Source organism: Rhinichthys klamathensis, unplaced genomic scaffold (assembly GCF_029890125.1).
Source record: "Rhinichthys klamathensis goyatoka isolate OS25496 unplaced genomic scaffold, OSU_Roscu_1.1 h1tg000059l_1, whole genome shotgun sequence".
NCBI classification, from domain to species: domain Eukaryota; kingdom Metazoa; phylum Chordata; class Actinopteri; order Cypriniformes; family Leuciscidae; genus Rhinichthys; species Rhinichthys klamathensis.
The window spans coordinates 788,330-811,175 of record NW_026606604.1 but is presented as its reverse complement, the minus strand read 5'-3'; the positions used below and the strand labels follow the sequence as shown (position 1 = coordinate 811,175).

Below are 22,846 nucleotides of genomic sequence, written 5' to 3'. Positions count from 1 at the left end.
TGTGGGTGTTTACAGTAAACCATTTAAATTTCAGTGTTTTGGGTTCAAGAACAGCTATGAAACATTAGCAATGAGCCTGGCAATAGATGAACCTCAGAGTCTAAATAATGGCTTTTAAAATTGTTGTTGATTTTCCATGTAAATGTACAATACAATTTGTAACACTCTGACTTGTGCCACTATTATGCTTTTTTGTCGGATATAGCCTACCCTTTCATGAATGCAGTGTGTAATACAGCTCTTTGTGATTGTAAAGGTTCTGCAAAGTTTTATAAATAGAGTTATTGTCTATGGTGACCGGTGTTCATAGTATATGGCTATGAACTGCATGAAATTAGTCGTCGGTAATTCCAGTCTTACTTCCTGGACAAACTTATGTAGGTTTGTAACTAATTTGCATAATGTCAGCCAATGGTCTTCATTGGCTGCCCACGAAAAACATTTGACCCGCTCTTAAACACCAGTTGTAGCTGAGGACTGGATGAGTTTGGTTTGTGTAGTCAACATGTAGTTGAGAAGACACTGTTTTTTGTGCTGCGAAAGCAAATCCACTTTCCATGCACTTCAAAAGGATGAGGAATCAGGCTTGAATCGATACGGTAAAACCGACGGCATCATTACTGTTCGTATCACTGTATATAGACTTGCTAAGGAAGCCTCCAGAGCTGAAATTCAGATATAGTAATGGGTATTTTGTTTCCAACACGCGCTGTAAGCTGTAAACCAATCACAACAGACTGGGCCATCTGACCAATCAGAGCAGAGTAGGCCCGAGGAAAGGAAGGGTTTAGAGACCGAATCCTTTATCGTTTCAGACACTGATTAAACTGGTTAAATTAAACTTTCAAGCAATTGGGTGTACCATTCAAGGTAAAAATTAATTCATTACATTTATATAGCGCTTTTCTAGGCACTCAAAGCGCTTCACATGGAAGGGGGAATCTCCTCAACCACCACCAATGTGCAGCATCCACTTGGATGATGCGACGGCAGCCAGAGTGCGCCAGAACGCCCACCACACACCAGCTTACTGGTGGAGAGCAGACAGAGTGATGAAGCCAATCAGTGTATATATATATGGGGATGATTAGGAGGCCATGATGGACAGAGGCCACTGGGCAAATTTGGCCAGGATGCCGGGGTTACACCCCTACTCTTTCGAAAGACATCCTGGGATTTTTAATGACCACAGAGAGTCAGGACCTCGGTTTAACGTCTCATCCGAAGGACGGTGCTCTTTGACAGTATAGTGTCCCCGTCACTATACTGGGGCGTTAGGACGCACACAGACCACAGGGTGGGCGCCCCCTGCTGGCCTCACTAACACCTGTTCCAGCAGCAACCTGGTTTTCTCAGAAGGTCTCCCATCCAGGTACTAACCAGGCTCAGCCCTGCTTAGCTTCAGTGGGCAACCAGTCTTGGGCTAAAAAGGTCACAATATCACAGTAGAACATGCTGGCATGTTTGAAACAGCATACTACACATACTATTTCAGAAGTCAGCAGCACACAATATGCAATTTTCTGCATACAAAGAATAACCCAAATTATTGACTTTTATGGAATACAGTATACCACTATGCAATGTGCTCAAGTTGACCTTTCATTTCAAGTGTGTCAAATTATCAGAACTTTTAACATATAACTGATAATTAATTACTGATTATTTAATGCAAAATGATGAGGTCATGTTACAGTGTAGTATACTATTGTTTGACATGTCTATAGTTACATAATTTGTACTCACTCTCAGGAGTAATGGGTATTTACAGATCCTCTGGATGGGTGCAACCAGGTAGCCCTCCAAAGGAACCTCTGTGTTCTTCCTGCCGCCCAACAACATGCAGTTCTTAAGAGACAAAAAAGCAAAAGAAGTCAGAAAATCCTCTGTGCAGTCTTTACTAACACTCTAAACTTGAACTTGAGTCTCAGAGGGATGATAGAACGGCACGTTTCCCTCAAGGTCACGGCTATAAAACTGCCATTAAATCAAATTCAATTACGACCGTATAGCTACCACAGCACGAGTTCAAAGACTTAGGAAGCAGTAAATCTAAGAGCGCTCGCAATCCCACCATATAGATTACCAACAATATCCTTTACTGCTGAGATCATCAGTTTATATTTTTGTTTTTTTATCTTAACACCTTCATTTATCTTATTTTTTTAAACATAGCAAACAACCATTAAGAGCATAAAGAACTTTAAATACAATTTCATTACCTTAATAAAATCATCAATCTTTACAGTAATGCACTTACAACAGAAGCCTATATAGGCCTATCAATTGCACTGGAATAAATGTTAAAATATAAAATCCACAAGATATAACAAATAACATAAAGCTTCAAAAATTCAAGTGAGCAGCTTGTCTTTTAATGTATGTATTCTAGTGTTATAGGGGGGTCAGTGCTTTCTTGCATTACATTACAAAGACAGAGAGTTGAAGGACAGTCCTGTCAGCTCGGCCAGAGGAAATTAATTCGTGTCAGACTCTCCAAGGAGCTCCCATGTATCGCAGGAGGTCATAAGATATAGTATTACACACACATGCCACTGGCCCCTCAGTGTTAAACCTGACCTTGCCCCGGTCCTGCCCATTACAAAGACCATTAATGAGCTCACCGTCCTGGGACAGCCATAGGAATGTGTCCAACAAAAACATGAATTTTTATCATGTGTATTAATGCAAATGAAGAAAGGTTTGACAGTGGTTAGGATCATGAGCATTTCTAGTGTGAATGTGTTTGTGTGTGAAAGAGAGAGACTTCTAAACAGGGTTTGCACACTTGGCATGCACAGTTGCATGCACTCAGGATAAAAAATTAAACAATGGTGGTAAAATAAAATTAAATAATCTTTAAACATTATAAATCAAGTACTGAAAACCCTAGTCTAACCTTCCAGAGTGAGAACTATGGCAACACATTTATACATATTTTGGTAACACTTTATTTCGATGGTCAACTTTAGACATTCTACTAACTACAAGTAACTTTGCAACTATGTCCACTAACTGTTATTAGAGTATTAGTACTGAATTATACTGTCTACTTAATATCTACTAACACTTTATTTTGATGGTCCCCAAACAAACATTCCATATTATTCTAAAATACTTTTATCTGAACCCTAACAGTCCACTACAGTCTACTAATATTCTAATGAGAGTTAGTTGACAGGTTACTTATAGTTAGAATAATGTCTAAAGTGGACTATTGAAATAAAGTGTAACCATATTTAATATATATATATATATATATATATATATATATAAACAAGTGTCTTACCAGCAGAAGTGTGCGTACTGTCCTGATCTTATTGAGCTCCAGAAGAAGCCTCTGGGCTTTCTCGTGGTTCCCACAGTACTCGTCGTAAATCTGAAACCTTCCTCTCTGAGGAGATACACAGACACAAAAACACACAAACTAAGAGCTTATTCTGAGATTTCACTCCTCATGCCCTTCAGAAATCCAGCGTCTCTGAGGTTTTGCCTAGGGGCAGACGGAAGACTGAGGGATCGAATACCAGCGCAACAAAGTAATGCCTCCATCCCAAAACAGCTTCTCACTCAAACAAAAACCCTGCATTGCTCTTCCTACTATAAACCTATAAATCCAACTTTTTAACTCAAATATGCAAGTAATTCTCAATGACACAGGAAGGCAAAGGTGAAGTCCCAGTTATTTATACTTTCGTTGTTCAAAAAAAAAAGTTCTATCTATCTATCTATCTATCTATCTATCTATCTATCTATCTATCTATCTATCTATAGTAAAAGTTTTCAATTTCAGTTTATCTATTATATAATATAAATACGCTGGGTGTCTTATATATATAGACAGTATCCTATAGTAGAAAACAATCTCTTTAAGCAGCCTAGGCTGGTTTGATTGTCTCAGGCTGGTCTGTTGGCTGGTTTTAAATGAGTTTTGGGCACTTTCCAGCTGGTCAGGCTTGGAGACCAGCTTAAACCAGCTAAGACAAGATTAAACCAAGTGGGAGTTTTTTTCTGCAGGGATGCGTGTAATACGGTGAGAAAAAGAGAGAGTGGTAGACAGAGACTCACAAAGTGCAGGAAGCAGCGGCCCACTTCATGATACGCGTTGGGGTCAGGCTGCAGAAGCTCTTCGACCATGGACAGGAAGTCCCTGTGCACAGACAGGATCTCTTCCAGGTTAGAAAACAGCACCTGTGGGGTGAACGCATGGAAACATTGACTTTGACTGAGGGAGTCAAAGGGACATTGTCTGGATCTGGAAACCCAACAATGCACTTAAAAAAAGGAAAGGAAGTGGCTGTAACAGTGCATGGTACTCTCTTTAAATATATATATATATATATATATATATATATATATATATAGATTAGATATCAAACTAAGAAATGCAGCACAAAACATTTTGTCTTGATATTTTATACCTAATTATACCTAATCACATTAAGACAACTTTAAATGTCTCTTAAGTATTTATAAACCACTGTATATGAAGACGAGCCAGCAGTGTGTTGCTGTATAGTTCATATATTCAATAACTGACCTCTGAATGACCCCTGTTCAGTGAGTATCGCACACACATCCTCAAACAGGTACTGTATGTTCAGACATGCTCTAAAACATGCAAACAGCAGCCTGAGCCTGTTTACATGACTGAGTATTCAAGCACTCACTTTCACTCAGCAGAATTGCCATCTGAGAATGCAGAAAGTTTACTGTCACGCACCACCAACCAGGCTGAAAATGTATTGTTTAAAGAAATAGTTCAAATTTAGCAAATCATAAATATGTCAGTTTACTCACCCTCATGTCTGGCACATCATGACTCATCACGAGTGATGAGAGAACAATGACGTTTAACACTGATGTCGTACCTCAGAACTACGGCAACCTACAACTTAAACTATGGTCTGTTCCTCACACAAAACTATTGTATGACTTAAAATATAGTGCAAATGTTTTATGCAGTGTTATTTACAATCAGCCTACTTGTATAATATTTTAGTTTTAATTAATAATTTGAATTAGCTTTTATTGAATCATAGCTTTTATTTATTGAATTAGCACTCTACACATATATTGCCACGGTTCGGTCCAGAGGAGAGTTAGAATAGGCAAGGATCTATTTGCAAGCAGTAATTTTATTAAATAAACAAAGAAGATGATCCAAAAACGAAGAGGAACACCAAACACAACAGCTTCACAGACATAAAAAGACATGTGAAGACAATGACCCACAAATGACAACTGAATCACAGGGGTAAAGGGATAACAAAGGCACAGGTGAGGGTAATTAGTAACTAGGGAGCAAACAAATTAGGGACCATGGCACAGAATGAACGCAAGAGAAATGAAACCAGAAACAATGAAATAGAAATACATTTCAAAATAAGAGTCCATGAACATAAACAGAGGGGAAAATGTGACATCCAATCTTATCTAATATTTATATTTTATTTGACTTTTTCAAATAAAAAAGTCTTTCATGAGAAAGTTCATTTGAAAAGTTTTTTCAAAAGAAAAAAACTTTCATGTTATCACTGTGAAGCTGCTTTGATGCAATCTGTATTGTGAAAAGCGCTATATAAATAAATGTGACTTGACTTGACTTGACTTTTATTTCAATTGCCAAAAATGAATTGTTTGTCATTTTTGAAGCTCATTTGAGTTCATGGAACGAAAAACTGCAGCCTGGGCATATTACTAAATATCTCTTTTTGTATTTCATGGAATTAAAAAAAGTCAACCGGCATGTCATGGAATGACATATAAGTAGGTAAATTACCCATTTTCATTATTCATGTAATAAATATTCATTTTGAGGCTTGAATATGCCCCTAAAACCCAATCGTGTGTCCAAAACTCACCTTAACAGTCTCCTCTGTGATATTCTTATCAATTTTAGACACAGCATACTGATTGAGGCGATGAAGAAGTACCTGTTGGGAACACAGGAAAGAGGAGAATGTAAATAGTCAGCAAAATGTCTTTCTCCTTTGCATGCTCATCCATCTGAGAAAGACTGAGTTGAATATCCAATTGCAGCAAGCTGGATTGAGGGACCTTGACCAACTCAAACTACAGAAAACCACAGCCAACACTAACGATCCAACATGAAATCCAATTTCTCCTCCGGATCACGGACAGCAGGGAATACCTAACAAATGCAATTTACAACCTTCCCAAGGAGAAGGGGAAAGATGCCACAATACTGGGGGTCTGACAAAACAGGACTTGAGATAAAAACAACAGGAAGGAAGAGTGACTGCATTTGCCAAGAGACAGAAATAATGAATACAGTAAATATCAGGCACTGAGGTTTGATGAATAGCTGTGTCCACAAGTCATTTTACATGACGGAAATTTCAGTAAACACAAATAAATCCAATCACAGAGTAAGATCTCTATTTGGAATGCTGATGGGGAGAATCATTTCAATAAAAACGACACTATTCACATCTTATCTGAATCTGACACACTTGATTTTTCAATTATAAAACAACCTGAGATAATTGGGCTGTCATGTCTGGATTATAAACATCTCAAAGCTAGCTAAATAAAGCGTGGTATCTTCATGGTTGTACATCTTGTTGATTTGTTAATAAGAGCGAGGCAAAGGCTTTCAGAAACTCATTCAGAAATATTTGGTTTGTTTAATATGCATGCTATGGTACGTGTTCAAACAAAGACCGAAAGAACATCTTGCATCATGGATTCAACACTGTTGAATTGCTTAGACTCTAAAGGTTTCAGATAATACACTTCCCAATGTTTTTAAAAACAATTCAGATATATTATTAATGATTTTTTGCTGGTGATATAAAATGAAGAAACATTGCCAATGATTTTTCAAAAGAATGTGATTAGACTATTCTCACAGCATTTCTTTATCTCACAAATTACAAGTATGAGAGCTATAAGAAAATTGTGCTGAGTTGGTAAGATTGATTTTTGTGAATCAGTTTAAACTGTTTAATTGAATTGATTTCAAATTGTGATCTGAGTCATTACTCAAAAGTGTTCACAAACGTCCAGGTGGCACTGTTCCTGTGCTTTCCCAAATAAAAATACAGGTAAATAGGTCAATATTTCTGTTTATTGAATTGGTACACGTACATTATCAATCAAAAGTTTGAGTTTGGTACAGTGTTTAAAGTAGACTCGTATGCTCACTAAGGCTGCATTTATTTGATCAAAAATACAATAAAAGCAGTAATATTGTGAAATAGTATTACAATTTAAAATAAGGAAACCGTCATAAGTTTTTTTTTTTTCAGGATTCTTTAATGAATAAAGTCAAAAGAACAGCATTTATTTAAAAAGCTATTTTGCTATTAAAAAAAAAAAAAAACATTTGTGGGGCAGTCGTGGCCTAAGAGTCGGACTTATAACCCAAAGGTCTCAGGTTTGAGTCTCAGTACCGGAAGGAAATGTAGGTGGGGGAGTGAATGAACAGATCTCTCTTCCACTCTCTTTACCCACAACTGAGGTGCCCTTGAGCAAGACACCTAACCCCCAATCGCTCCCCAGGCACCACAGAAAAAATGGCTGCCCACTGCTCCGGGTGTGTGTTCACGGTTTACAGTGTGTGTGTTTACTATTCACTACTCCTAATTTGTGTGCACTAACTTGGATGGGTTAAATGCAGAGGAAAAATTCAGAGTATGGGTTACCATAACATGTCATTTTCACTTCTTTTTTTTTACACTTTCATCTTTACTGTCACTTTTGATCAATTTATATACATCCCTGCTGAATAAAAGTTTAAGATTTTTTTTTTTACTTACTGATTCCAAATGATAGTGGAAATTAAAAATATTATATTTCATTCTTTCTTGAGTTCATTTGATGAAAAACTAATTTGTTTTAACCAATTATCTGATATATCTTTTTTCTTGCATTAAACATTGAATACTTTACGTTAAAAAAAAACAATTGCATATTATATTGCAATTTCAAAGCAAAAACATACATAAATAAAAATATATATTGTCAAAATGCTATAATAATATAAAAGTACCATGATATTACTGTCTGATTCTCACACTGTACCTGTTACGGGTGTGGTGCAGGCAGAGGAAGAGGCAGCAGTCAACAGGTCCAATTCAAATATAATTTACTCAAACAAAACAAGGATCACGGGAAACAGCAACACACCATACACAAACGTTACATAAACGAGAACCGACAAGGAGTGAGGGAGAACACAGGGTTTACATAGACAGAGAACAGATTAGGGAAACAAGGCACAGCTGGGGCAAATGAACTAGACACAGGTGAATAAACTAAACACTAACGAGGAGCGGGAAACTGGAAACAGGACTGAACCAAATACACAAAGAACGGGGGAAACACAGGACACACATGTAACATAACGCCCCCTCCAAAAAGGCGCGTCCTCGCGCCGTATAACTTCAAAAGGGGTGGGGGGGCGGGCGCCCTGGAGGCTGACGAGGGCGTGGCCTACCCTGAGCAGGAAGCCTCCAGGGCGGAGCAGGACGTGCAGGAGGCCAGGGCGGAGCAGGATGTGCAAGAGGCCAGGGCGGAGCAGGATGTGCAGGAGGCCAGGGCGGAGACTTTCCCTCGGGCGGCCAGGGTGGAGACTTTCCCTCGGGCGGCCAGGGTGGAGACTTTCCCTCGGGCGGCCAGGGTGGAGACTTTCCCTCGGGCGGCCAGGGTGGAGAGGCCACTTCAGGTGGCCAGGGTGGAGAGGCCACTTCAGGTGGCCAGGGTGGAGAGGCCACTTCAGGTGGCCAGGGTGGAGAGGCCACTTCAGGTGGCCAGGGTGGAGAGGCCACTTCAGGTGGCCAGGGTGGAGAGGCCACTTCAGGTGGCCAGGGTGGAGATGCCACTTCAGGTGGCCAGGGTGGATAGGCCACTTCAGGTGGCCAGGGTGGAGAGGCCACTTCAGGTGGCCAGGGTGGAGAGGCCACTTCAGGTGGCCAGGGTGGAGAGGCCACTTCAGGTGGCCAGGGTGGAGAGGCCACTTCAGGTGGCCATGGTGGACACGCACCTTCAGGTGGCCTATATCCCCCCCCCCAAAACTTTCTTGGGGGGAATCACAGGCTCTGGGACAGGCTCTGGGACGTGGACAGTCTCTGGGTGGGCAGACGGGACGTGGATCAGGTCAGGCTTGGGAGGGCTGGATGGGACCAGTAGAGAAGGCTCTGTAGGGCTGGCTTGAAGCTCAGGCTCTGGCGGGCAGGCGACGGGCTCAGGCTCTGGCGGGCAGGCGACGGGCTCAGGCTCTGGCGGGCAGGCGACGGGCTCAGGCTCTGGCGGGCAGGCGACGGGCTCAGGCTCTGGCGGGCAGGCGACGGGCTCAGGCTCTGCAGGGCTGCAGGGAAGCTCTGGGCTGGGTTCATGGGCTGTAGTTGATGTGTGTGCTGCCCACACACACAAAACAGCCACGGACACCACAATGAGCGCTGTGTCTTCCAGAGCAGACTCAAGTGCAGCATGAATGGGCTCCAGCGCAGGATCAGCGGGCTCCGGCGCAGGATCAGCGGGCTCTGGCTCGGATTGGCTGGACAGAACCAGCGGTGCAGGCTTGGCTGGGCTGGACGGAACCAGCGGCGAGGGATTGGCTGGGCTGGACGGAACCAGCGGCGAGGGCTTGGCTGGACTGGACGGAACCAGTGGCGAGGGTTTGGCTGGACGGAACCAGTGGTGAAAGGTCGGCTGGACTGGACGGAACCAGTGGTGCAGGCTTGGCTGGGCTGGATGGAACCAGCGGTGAGGGCTTGGCTGGGCTGGACGGAACCAGCAGCGAAGAGGGCTTGGTGCTGGACAGAACCAGCGGTGAAGAGGGCTTGGTGCTGGACAGAACCAGCGGTGAAGAGGGCCTGGTGCTGGACGGAACCAGCAGCGAAGAGGGCTTGGTGCTGGACGGAACCAGCAGCGAAGAGGGCTTGGTGCTGGACGGAACCAGCGGTGTAGAGGGCCTGGTGCTGGATGGAACCAGCGGCGAAGGCTGCTCTGGGCTGGACGGGATCAGTGGTGGAAGCTCTGGATCTATGCTGGACAGGACCAGCGGTGAACAAGTCTCAGCAGGATGAGACTCACGATTATGCTTCAACACCCACTGCACATACTTCACAAAGTTCCCCCGAGGCCCATCTCCGGGCAGGCGTGCCTTGGTCTCAGCATTGAGACCTGCCCGGAAGAACACACTGAGGCTGGTGTCATCATAATGAACATATGGTACTAAGTTCAAATACCTCAGTGTGTGGGCCTCGAGGGACAGATCCTCCTGGGAGAGAAGCAGAATCTCTACTGCTGCAAAATCCATTCTCTTTTCTTTTTCTTGGTCGGTTCTTCTGTTACGGGTGTGGTGCAGGCAGAGGAAGAGGCAGCAGTCAACAGGTCCAATTCAAATATAATTTACTCAAACAAAACAAGGATCACGGGAAACAGCAACACACCATACACAAACGTTACATAAACGAGAACCGACAAGGAGTGAGGGAGAACACAGGGTTTACATAGACAGAGAACAGATTAGGGAAACAAGGCACAGCTGGGGCAAATGAACTAGACACAGGTGAATAAACTAAACACTAACGAGGAGCGGGAAACTGGAAACAGGACTGAACCAAATACACAAAGAACGGGGGAAACACAGGACACACATGTAACAGTACCATAGCACTGCCACAATAAAAGCAAACCCTTTCCTGTGATGTATATTTTCTAGGCAGAGAAATGAGTGAAGCATCTAGTTGGTGCTAATAAGTTAAATGAAGAATAAGTTTTAAGTTTTTAATTTATAAGTTATACCCCTGGTTTCACGGACAAGGCTTAAGCCTATAGTCTCAGACCAAAATGCTTGTTTGAGCTGTTTTAACTGAAAGCAACTTGCACTGACATAATATCTAAAAATATGTCACTGCCATTGTTTTGTCTGAAGATTAACACCAGTAATGTTTTTTCTAAGGCATGTTTATAAAAGCAAATTAATTTAACTAAGGCCTATGCCTGGCTTAATATAAGCCCTGTCTGTGAAACCAGGCCAAAATATGGATGAAGAGATTTAAGAAGGGCTATTTCACTGAAAATGTTAACTATTAATGACAGTACAGAAAAGTAGGCATTTCCTGTTATGATATCGGTCTAAATGACTGTGCTATAAACAGCTAGTCCACACTGCAGAGTGAGTGGGTCAAATATCCAAAGAGATGCTCTCAACCGGCATGATAATCACATGCAAACTGTATGTGCTGATTACAAGGCCGAGAACTAACCACTTATATATTTCATCAAATGAAATTAAACAGTTCCAGAACTCTCTCTAAATGAAAATCCAAAGGAATAAGGAAGGAGGTAATCAAACCGGGCTCTTGATTGCGGCTCGGCTGCGCAGCTAAAGTCTTGGTGCTGATTATGTTTCTGGAGTTGTGCTCCATGCTATGATTAGCAAGTGAAATGAACATGCGTGTGGAGTGTCAGCGAACAGCACCTTGTATTGGCTTGATGGGGCTGCTGGGCTGTGCTAATTGCATGTAACTTCAGTTTACATTTGCATACGGTTTCATGTCATCTGAGCTTTAGAACAGAATTTCGTCCCACTGGGATGAGTGCCTGGTATAACTGAGGTTAGGCAGCTTGCACAATTCTTACATTTCAATCCTAGACCAATTTCCACAGCAATTGCTATATACATATACACTGAACAAAATAATAAATGCAACAATTTTGTTTTTGCAAAACACCCTCTTTTTCATGAGCTGAACTCAAAGATCTAAGACTTTTTCTATGTACACAAAAGGCCTATTTCTCTCAAATATTGTTCACAAATCTGTCTAAATCTGTGTTAGTGAGCACTTCTCCTTTGCCGAGATAATCCATCCACCTCACAAATGTGGCATATCAGGATGCTAATTAGACAGCATGACTATTGCACAGGTGTGCCTTAGGCTGGCCACAATAAAAGGCCACTCTAAAATGTGCAGTATCTGGTGTGACCACCATTTGCCTCATATATATATATTATATATATATAAAATGACAATTCTCGGAATAGTTGTTGAATATGGCAATGTTAATCTAGGCATATTTGGTCTTGACAGACTAGATCTGATACGCTGCTGCTGTTGATTATAGCTGATGCTGCTAAATATGGAAGTATGGGCTTGCTACTGCCAATAGATACACAGACACGCTGTTGTAAGCATGTAATATATGCTACTTCTGTATAAACAGAACATACATAAATATAGCATAGCATAGAACATAGCGAAACTAGGCAGGTGGAGCTGGGGGAGGTGGATAGTTTCAGAGCTGCAGGACTAGCTTACAGCAAACAATGAACTGACTATTTAAATGTTTATCGATTGGCCGATCGGCCATCGGTGTATGACATCAAAGTACCACGAGAGCGATGCAAAAGCATACTGAACCGTCTGCTCTCTAATCGCTCTTGCTGTACTTTGATGTCATACACCGATCGGTCTGTGCAGCGCCGCTTCAAGTCGAACAAGCCTATTGGTTTATTCTAGAAATGTGTTTCTCTGTTCTATTTGGTCATTGGCTCATTGTTTGATTACTCTCAGGTGTTATGTGATTAGTCCATGTGTTTATTTATAGCCCTCATATTCCTTTGTTCCTTGTCTAGCTTTGTTTCTTGAAATCCCTCTGTCGGTGAGTTTGATCATAAAATGCAATTATTAATTTTGTATAAAATATATTTATTTGGGAAATTTTGAAAAAGGGAGAAAAACTTGTTTTGTCAATATAACTTGTCAAGATCTCAAAGTAGATTTTAAGAAGATGAACCAGTGAACTGAAATAAAATGCAGGTGAAAAAAAACTTGATGTTCATGCAGAACCTGTTCAGAGCCGTTTTCCAGGACCAGATGGGATATTTACGAAATGTTACACATCTGACTATACTTCACAATTAGAAGCTGGTCTTATTAACCTTGTGGACTCACAATGGACTTTTAAAGAGAAAATTTGAAAAAGAACATACATTTTCACTGTATGGACAAAAAAAACGTCTCAGGTTACGACTGTAACCTATGTTCCCTGAGAACAGGGAACGAGACACTGCGTCCAGCGCTATGGGGAACCCCTCAGCGTGACTGATGGCTGAAACACTGTAGAATCACGACAATCCTATTGGCCGGCGTCAGCCATGACGTCATGCTCTAGTGCGACCAGGAAGTATAAGAGGAGCGCCTAGAGAACATGTCATCCACTTCTTCGTCTGAAGGCACTGTAAAAGCAGACCGGAGGCATGGCGACAAGACGCAGTGTCTCGTTCCCTGTTCTCAGGGAACATAGGTTACAGTCGTAACCTGAGACGTTCCCTTTTGAACTGCGTCAAGCGCTATGGGGAACGAGATACCCACGCTGCCATTCTGAGGGGATGCTTCAGCAACTATGGCTACAAGCAAAAACACATTAACTCAAAGTTAAAGCCCCTTACTGCTTAGACGTCAGGCTAACTGTAGCACTACTCCCTACGGCCACTGCCCGAGCTCCATGCTAAGCGAGGGGAACTCTGTGAATCACACAGAGGGCTTGCCAGCTTGAGGGCATGGGAACCACAGCCCAACCTTCAGAGGGGGGTCCCTTTAAAGGAGTATAGCCCGGAACCTATGGGCCCTAGCCTGCTACTTTTGGGGGGACAGTGTCAACCCCCACACCAGGGAGGCTATCATCCTTAACGCTGAAGCCAACAACCTTTACTGGGTTTACATTACTCAATCACAGTCTCTAGCCAGAGACGATAGCTCCTTCACGGTGCTATGGGAAGCGGAGGCCTCAGCAGGATGACTCTGAGATTAGAGGAGGCCTGCCACACTTACACCACTGTGGTCTAGAGCTTTTCCTCATAGGGTGAATAAAGTTCATGATGCAGAACTCAGGCAGTGAGGGGCCTAAACAACTCTGTTAGTGATATGGCCCTTTTCCTACTACCTGCAAAGCTTGTTTGCATGGAGGCCTCAGCAGGATGACTCTCGAAGGAGAGGAGGCCTGACACATACTATAGAACAGATCAACACAGCCAAACTGTATATATGGAGGCCTCAGCAGGATGACTCAAAGGAGAGGAGGCCTGACACATATTTTAGGAGAGCTAGCTCGACGATCATCAGAGCTCATCAGAGCTAAAGCACCTCCTCAGATAGAGAGGGGCCACTTCTCAAGCTCCACCTGGAATGCTGTTTGCATTGAAGCCTCAGCAGGATGACTCTCGAAGGAGAGGAGGCCTGACACATGCTAGAGTACCGCTACAGCGCTCAGGGAGCGAGGGGGCCTAGGTGCTCTCCCTCCACGCTCTACCGAACTGTATATATGGAGGCCTCAACCGGATGACTCTCGGAGAGGAAGTCTGATGCATATATTTAGGAGAGCTAGCTCGACGATCATCGGAGCTCAGGGAGCTAAGGGCCTAAAGCACCTCCTCAGAGAGGAAGGGGCCACTTCTCAAGCTCTACCTGTAAAAGAAGTTAAGAGAGAGCTCGACTACCACCACAGCTCAGGGAGCGAGGGGTCTAACAACTACTCAAGAAATGAGGAAGAACCCCTTCCATGCTCTACCAAGCAGTATATATGGAGGCTTCAGCAGGATGACTCTCGAAGAAGAGGAGGCCTGACACATAATTAGGAGAGCTAGCTCGACCACAATCAGAGCTCAGGGCGGAGGGCCTGAGGCACCTCCTCAGAGAGGGAGGGGCCACTTCTCAAACTCCACCTGCAACGTCTGTATGCATGGAAGCCTCAGCAGGATGACTCTTGAAGGAGAGGAGGCCTGACACATGCTATGAAACAAAAAACAGCAAACCGTATATATGAAAGCCTCAGCAGGATGACTCTCTAAGGAGAGGAGGCCTGACACATATTTAGGAGAGCTGCTCGACGATCATCAGAGCTCAGGGAGCGAAGGGCCTAAAGCACCTCCTCAGAGAGATACCCCTTTTCCACCAAGGCAGAGCTGGTGCTGGTTCGGAGCCAGAGCCTAGTTTCAAATCGGTTCTTTGTTTTTCGACCACCAAAGCACCAGCTCCGAACCAGTAAAAGTGGTTCTTAAGTAGCACCAAATCATTGCTGGTCTAGAAGTAAGAACCACTTACGTCAGCGACTGGGGGCGGGGTTACCATGACCAACAAGACGAACAGAAACTTGTGACCGCCATTTTTTAAATGGCAGCTAATCGAGCTAAAAGCAGCTCGATTGTAATCTCCGTTTATGCAAGTTACGGTAAGCTGCACGAACGCTTTGTATTCGCCGTGTTTGGATGGCGATGTACGTTAGGTTCGCAAAGCCATGAGCATCAATAGTAACGCAACAACCGCCATTGTTGATAGAAGGCTTGTTCGAGATGCATCGGAGCAGCGCGGACCAATCAGAGCTGCGGGAGTGTGTGGAGAGCATACGACTCCTTGTGCTTTTCGATCGCTTTTACAGTGATTTGATGTCATGCGCCAATCTGTCTGCGAGAAGCCGATGCATCTCGAACAAGCCTAGTGTGTTTGTGTGTGGCGCTGCCGCGCTAGCGTTGCTGGGCAACATGAGATGTATACAGTGACGTAAGACCTGGCTCTGTGGTGGCTCTCTGGCCTGTGGAAAGGCAAACCGGTTCTTAGAAAGCTCGTCAGTCGAACCAACTCCGAACCGGCAATAGCACTAGCTCTGAACTAGCACCTGGTTCTTGCTGGTGGAAAAGGGGTAAGAGAGGGGCCACTTCTCAAGCTTCACCTAAAATGCTGTTATCATTGAGGCCTCAGCAGGATGACTTTCGAAAGGAGAGGAGGCCTGACACATGCTATAAACACAGTCTAACTGTACGTATGGAGACCTCAGCAGGATGACTCTCAAAGGAGAGGAGGCCTGATACATATAGTTAGGAGAGCTAGCTCGTTACTAAGCACTCTAAGAAACACCCTGCTAACTAGGGGAGTACTACGTCATCCTACTCTAGAGGAGCGACTTGACCACTGTCTCAAATTCAGAGACTGCCTCCACAGGGTTATGGGGAGCAGGGGCCTAGCGGAAAGACTCTAAGAAGAGGAGGCCTGCCATACTCGCACCCAAGTGGTCTTAAACTAGTCTTTTTTATTAGCTATATATATATATATATTTTTTTTTTTTTTTTTTTTTGGAAACAAATCCAGCTCAGAGCCCGAGGAGGTCCAGGGCCAGAGGTCTCAGCATGATGACTCTCGCATGAGAGGAGACCTAGATCTGGGCTACCCGAATCTCAGTGAAAAGGTCCCTATAGCAATCTCACCACACCGTAAGGGAAACCGATTCCTATCCAGGAGGGGAACAAAGGCCGTTAATTACAGCCTGTCTACGTTCGTTTTAACTGGAGGAGGCACGTATTGCCAACTACTCTGTTAATGGTGTCTGGTAGGGTGTGGCCAGAGAGAAAGCGCTCATCAAGAGTTTTTTTTTCTTTTTTTTTTCTAGCGGTTCTCCTCTGACGCGCTGCCATGGCAATACTCAAGCCTGGTGGGCGCTTTCAGTAGAGCACTGACTGTTGGACCAGAGGATGCGTGAGAGGGCACCTCCCCGCCCAACAGTCCGTTCTCGTCACCCGCCGACGGGTTTGAGAGATTCACTCCTCTCTCAAACTCATCAAAAAGCTCCCTCTGAGATCCCCGCGATCTTAGTCTCCTCTCGGCCTCGGCACGAGCGGGACCCGAACCGCGAAGCAAAGATGACTGTCAATCTTCCCTCGAGAAAAAAGACAGACGAGAACGGAGCGTTCTCATTGAGAAAAACGATCGGCGCACTCTATCCCCTCGAGAACCGAGCGCGCGTGCTCTTCACCCAGACAAAGCCACAAAGGTAGTAAGTGCCAGCAGGTGTGAGAAACCTCTCACACGGGTCGGCACACTTCCCTTGTTTGCCATAGTTTCGTTTTACTCACAGTGTCAGTGAAACAGTCCCTGAAGACGAAAAGAGGATGACATGTTCTCTAAGCGCTCCTCTTATACTTCCTGGTCGCGCTAGAGCATGACGTCATGGCTGACGCCGGCCAATAGGATTGTCGTGATTCTACAGTGTTTCAGTCATCAGTCACGCTGAGGCGTTAGCGCTTGACGCAGTTCGAGTTCCCTTCGAAAGGGAACTAAGGCCCTGTCCACACGGACACGGGTATTTTTATAACCGTGACTTTTTTTACGCGGTTCGGCCGTTCGTCCACACGAAAACGCACTGAAACCGAACATTTTTGAAAACCCCTGCCAGGGTGAGGATTTTCAGAAACGCTGGTTACAGTGTTGTTGTGTCGACAGTGAAACCGTGGTTTTTGCCTTGCGACGTCAGAGTGTGCGCCATTATCCGCTGTGTTTGACGTCAGATTTGCACTTCTGATTGGCCAACGTGGCTTTACGGTTAAGGTTTATATCGCCGCCTGCTGGCGTGGCATGCGCTTGATAGCGTGTTTTTGCGTTTTCATGTAGACGGAGACCGAGCATGTGTGGACGGGATTTTTTTTTTTTAAACGCTGTAGGAAAAACTCCGGTTATAAAAATACCCGTGTCCGTGTGGACAAGGCCTAAAAAGAGAGGAACAAAAATAGGTCAGGAACAAAATGAGATAGAGTAAATGACAGAATTTTAATTTTGGGTGAACTGTCCCTTTAAAGTTCTCTGTTTTGTCTACAGTCATACAGTGAAAAAAGACTGAATCCAGTGCCAGTTCTGAGCATGAGACTTGAGGAAGGTCAGTGAGGAACTTCGAGGTGAAAAGGTGGATGTGATCCAAGGAGACTGCAGGAAAAAACAACTTGTCCCTTTTAAAGAACAAATATTCAGTCCAAAGCACTTACTCACAAATTCATGGATGTGCACCACACGCAGACAAACTCACACACATGGCCACTGGTTTGCCGTCTTCAGCTTCAGACAGAAGCTTGCTGCAGTAAATCCAGCCTTTATTAGACAGCCAGGTGACCGAATACAAGAGCGCTCTGAACCTGCACTGAGCCATAAAGTCATTCTCATATTAATATCTTAATTGCCAGCTTGCAAGTTAAGTTTTCATAGAAAAAATATTTAGACAGCAATGCAATATGGAGGGAGTTCTTATTATTATTACCATTTAAAATAACTGTTTTTTAATATATTTTGAAATGCAATTTATTCCTGTGATGTAATTTACTTAGCAGCCATTACTCCAGTCTTCAGTGTCACATTAACCTTCAGAAAATATATTTTTTATTATTATCAATGTTTTTTTTTTTTCAGGATTCTTTGAAGAATAGAAAGTTCCCAATAATATAATTAATTTGAAATTGAGATATTGAGATATTTTTCAACATTAGGCTATACATGTATTTACTGTCACTTTTGATCAATTTAATTCGCCATTGCTTTATAAAAGTAGTAATGTCTTTAAAAACAAAAATCTTACTGACCCCAAACTTTTGAACGGTAGTGTACAATACATGTATGCATTCATGCATGTACAATTCTTGCCATTCCCTCTACTTACTGCCTCCAGGAAGCAATACATGTATAAGTGGCATGTGTAGGTTTGTATAGGTTTGAATATGTTTACGCATTTGTCCAGCTAAGGATACATTCCGCCCATCATGCTCTGTTTGCGGCTCATGTGTATACTGTATACATGCATTTGGTGGAAATTACACAATGCCAGTCTTCGTTGTATAACTCTGCAGTTACAGTTAGACGCCATTCAGTGGCCCTGCCTGTTTCCTTATGACAGGCCATGGCTTTGTGACACCACTCTGGTTATGCACTATAATACTAAATTCCAGCATTTATCTCATCCAATCCCCAAATGTTATGAGTACAGGATACATTCTACATATTATGTAAAATACCTGTCTGTCATTCTCCCTGAAAAATCAATGACAGGCTTGCACAAACAATCTCTGACACAAATTATGTTCTTTCCGATCACAACTTAAGTATGACAGGCTTAGAAAAAAGTCATGACGGATAAATATTCTCCTCCTCTGCAATAACACATGACAAATAAAGAAAACAAACCCAATCCCATCCAGAGAGAAACTAAATCTGCACAGCATAATACAAGACTAGGGATGTACCAATATTACAATTATGGACATTAAAGATAATCTGAGAATTATTTTCATAAATGACTAATATACTATTTTGTCTAAATAAATAAAGGTAAATTTTTAAATATTTTACTATTATTATTATTTTATTTGATTTATTATTCATGTACACCTATTGAGCATGTGCATTAAATATCCAACATCTGCCCATATTTATCCAATAATAATAATAATAATAATAATAATATTTTATTATTATTAAGTTAATAAAATTAAGTATTTTATTTTTATTAATCTTGTACACCTATAGGGTAAATGAGCATGCAGATTAAATATCAAAATAAATAAAACAAATATAATTAATATGGAACCAATGTATCACGCAACACGCATAAGACTGTTTTATGGAAAATCTCCCTCTTTTTCTCTCGTTCTGAATTTAGTGCCTTTTTACTAATCCTGGAAACCTGAACAAAAATAGAGTTAACCAAAGCTCTAATATTACACGGTTCCAGAATGGACGTTTGTGGTCAATCACAGGTAACTTTTGCTAATATTCGTGTCTGCTGAAATGCAGACGCTCTCCATTCAAAACATAATTTTATGAATGGCTTCTTTGTTCACTGATGATCCACTGATTCTCTGTTTTGTGGTAATTGGGTCAGGCTTTAGTTCAGTCTGTGAAAGAAAACTTTCAGGGTCTGCACCAAGTCAACAGCACAGAATTTAAACGGGTTAGTTCATCCAAAAGTGAAAATTATGTCATTAATTACTCCCCCTCATGTTATTCCAAACCTGTAAGACATTCGTTGTTGGAACACAAATAATGAAGATATTTTTGATGAAATCTGAGAGAGTTCTGTCCCTCCATTGACAGATACGCAACTACCATTTTCAAGCCCCAGAAAGAAAGTAAAGGCATCATTAAACTAATCAACGTGACTAGTGGTTTAACCTCAATTTTAAGAAGCGACTCAAGTGCTTTGTTTGCGCAAAAAAAAACATTATTTACAAAATAAAAGATGAACAAATGTCTTACGGGTTTGGAACGACATGAGGGTGACAGAAATGTGATTTTTAGATGAACTAACCCTTTAAAGTCTGAGTAAATATTTGGTATTTGGATGAAGAAAACGAATAAAGATATTTGTTTACACTTATTCATACTGGTAGTTTTAAGGCAAACTGAGTTAGCCAGCCCTGATGGTAGATGATGATGTAACTACATCATCTGGTTAAGTTACAAAATGCATCTTTATAACAACTAATAATAATTGAATAATAATAAAGCATCATCATAATTAATAATAATAATAATAATGTTAATAAGATGCATTTTGGAACCAGATATTAATCATTATTATTATTATTATTATTAACACTTAATATAAATTATTTTTTACATTTATTTTTATTTATTATTAATAATCATTTTATTTATTAATCCTGCATAATTATCTGTATTATCTGTATATGTATCATTAAATGACATTCTCCCATAGTCATTCATTTGTTCTTTTTCCAGACAGATGATGAACAGTCCAGCCTCCTCCTTCATAAACCCACACCAGGGCGTCTGAGGAAATGGCCTGTGCTTTTCTTCCTGTGGAGGAAAAACTCAATTTACCAGGGCCTATTTCTGCACAACGTCAACAAAGCCTGTATGCCATGAGAGGCTTTTGCTTTGACAGTGTGAGACATTATACCAAATTTGGAGAAAGACAACACAAGCAACAAAACAGGCTTTTCATGGAGGATCCAAAGAAGAGTATAAAACAAGCCTGTGTTTTATGGTGGCTAATAACACCATCAGGATCCATCCGAGCCTCCGCAGACCCCAATGGGAAACATCCACAGGAAACACTTACTATAAATATGTGCACTGGGAGCTAACATGCTGGTTTGGGACATGCTAAAACCTCATGTGTGCATGGCCTTGCCTTTGTTTTTATTAACAAATACAAGGCCATTTTTCAATATATGTTTTTTCCACAAACGCCCACTTGTCTAGGTGCATGTAACCCGCATTTATCATGCGTCTTAAACCTCGGACAGACAGACACCACAAAGCACTACACCCTGCAGAGAAGACTAGCATTGGTTTTTGGAGAAAACCTGAGACACTGGCTTATAGGACTGGGTGTGGATACAGATTGACTGATTCTCTATATTTCAAAAACAAAAGGTCCATTTTGCCGAAAGAAAATAATATAAAATTAAATTCCCTGCAAATTATACAGCATTAACAGAAGGCAGTGATTAGTGTTTCAGACTGATTCAAACAGGACCACATTTTAGAAACTGGCTTATAAGAGTCTTGTTCATAAATCGGATTAAATTTATTAGCATAAATATGAGTGCAAATTTTAGCTGTTGGTGGCGCTAAATGGTTTGACTTTGAGAGACTCCAAATTTGCTGTGGTTAATGTTCAGACTGTCCTCTATGTGCCAAATTTTTATCTGTGTGACAAAAAAAGAGTCATACTACACTGGTCACGATGTATGTTTTTGATTCAGTAAAAAGAACCACTTCATTAGAGTCATTAGTTCGTGAATCGGATTACACTGGCCAGGCTGTATGTTTCTGATCAACTAAAAAGAACGGTTCAAAAGAGTCATTTGTTTGTGAATTGACCCTTCGCAGGGAGCTTGATTGACAGGTGATCTGACCAATCATACTTCGCCATCCGCCATTTTGTCTGACAAAGCAGTCAGGAGAGTTAGTAGATTAACATGGGAGGATTTGAACTTGAAAAACGGAATGTACTGATGCCTTTCTGAGGTTAAAACAACATTCCTTCTTATGTTCATTCATGTTTATTTGATGCTATAAATGAACTAGAAGGAAGAGATGATCGGATCACGAGCAGCTTTAACTGATGCTCTACAGCGATCTGTCACGACACATTAAAGAGCCACAAAACGGTATTTATTGTTTAAATTTCTTTTAAAAAAATGACCAAATTTGAAAGGTGAGACTTTGTTTAATATGTTTAATATCAAAAGTAACCGAAAAGTAACCTGGTCTGTCCTGTCTGTCAGTGTGTTGTCAGTCCGCGATGTATTTTTCACTGCGTGAGAACATGGTGTGTGTGTGTGTGTGAGAGCAGCATAGCTTGTCGGACATAGCGACAGTAACTAAGGGGGGCGGGTCTTTGCGAACGGTCAATTGGACTACACTGGTCACACTGTATGATTTTAATGACTTTTAAATGAAGAATGTTATTATTCTGAAAATCTAATTTGTACCAATCCCAATAGATTGTATGTCTCTCAGCCAAGCTACTTAACTACCTTAACCAGCTAAACATCTAAATCAATCCTAGACCCACTTGACTGTCTTCTCCAGCCAGTTTTGCAGGTGAACAGTAAGGCTATACTGGTCCTCCAGCTTAAGAGGCACAAAACCAGACTGGAATTGTTATTTTTTTCTTATGTTTGAGAAGAACTGCCATGTGACACCAATAAATTGAATCCTGCAGCTCATGAAAACAATATGAGGAACGATGGCTTGAGGGCCAAGATGGTGTTGTATCAGCTCCGTGACAAATTGTCCAACTGTCTCAATGACAAACAAATATGCAGTGTAAATAGCATTTCAAAATGCTTCTACACATCTCCTATTATTATATTCATAATAGCTAATTCAATGTTACTGCATGTGCATTTCAAAGCCTATTGTTATGTATCGAGGGGCCAAAATCCCATTACAGACTGGCGTCTGAAAGCCCATAGTGACAAGCAGTATTTTAAACTGCACGTATCAAGCTCAGTCAGCATGCGTGGCACACACATCTGTGCTATTGATTTGAATTCTGTCTAGGGTTGTCCAATAAAGCCAATTTT

At 41.9% G+C, this 22,846-nt stretch overlaps 1 protein-coding gene across 1 annotated transcript in view; it reads right to left on the bottom strand.

Annotated features, from left to right (window-relative positions):
* prex2 (phosphatidylinositol-3,4,5-trisphosphate-dependent Rac exchange factor 2) overlaps window positions 1-22,846 on the bottom strand; it is a 155,553-nt gene that overhangs the window by 117,009 nt on the left and 15,698 nt on the right. The window contains exons 2-5 of the mRNA XM_056248832.1: window positions 5,865-5,936; window positions 4,069-4,191; window positions 3,290-3,394; window positions 1,747-1,848 (exon numbers count right to left, since the gene is read on the bottom strand). Of these exons, the coding sequence (XP_056104807.1) occupies window positions 1,747-1,848; window positions 3,290-3,394; window positions 4,069-4,191; window positions 5,865-5,936 (402 nt within the window). The remainder of the gene's footprint in view (window positions 1-1,746; window positions 1,849-3,289; window positions 3,395-4,068; window positions 4,192-5,864; window positions 5,937-22,846) is intronic.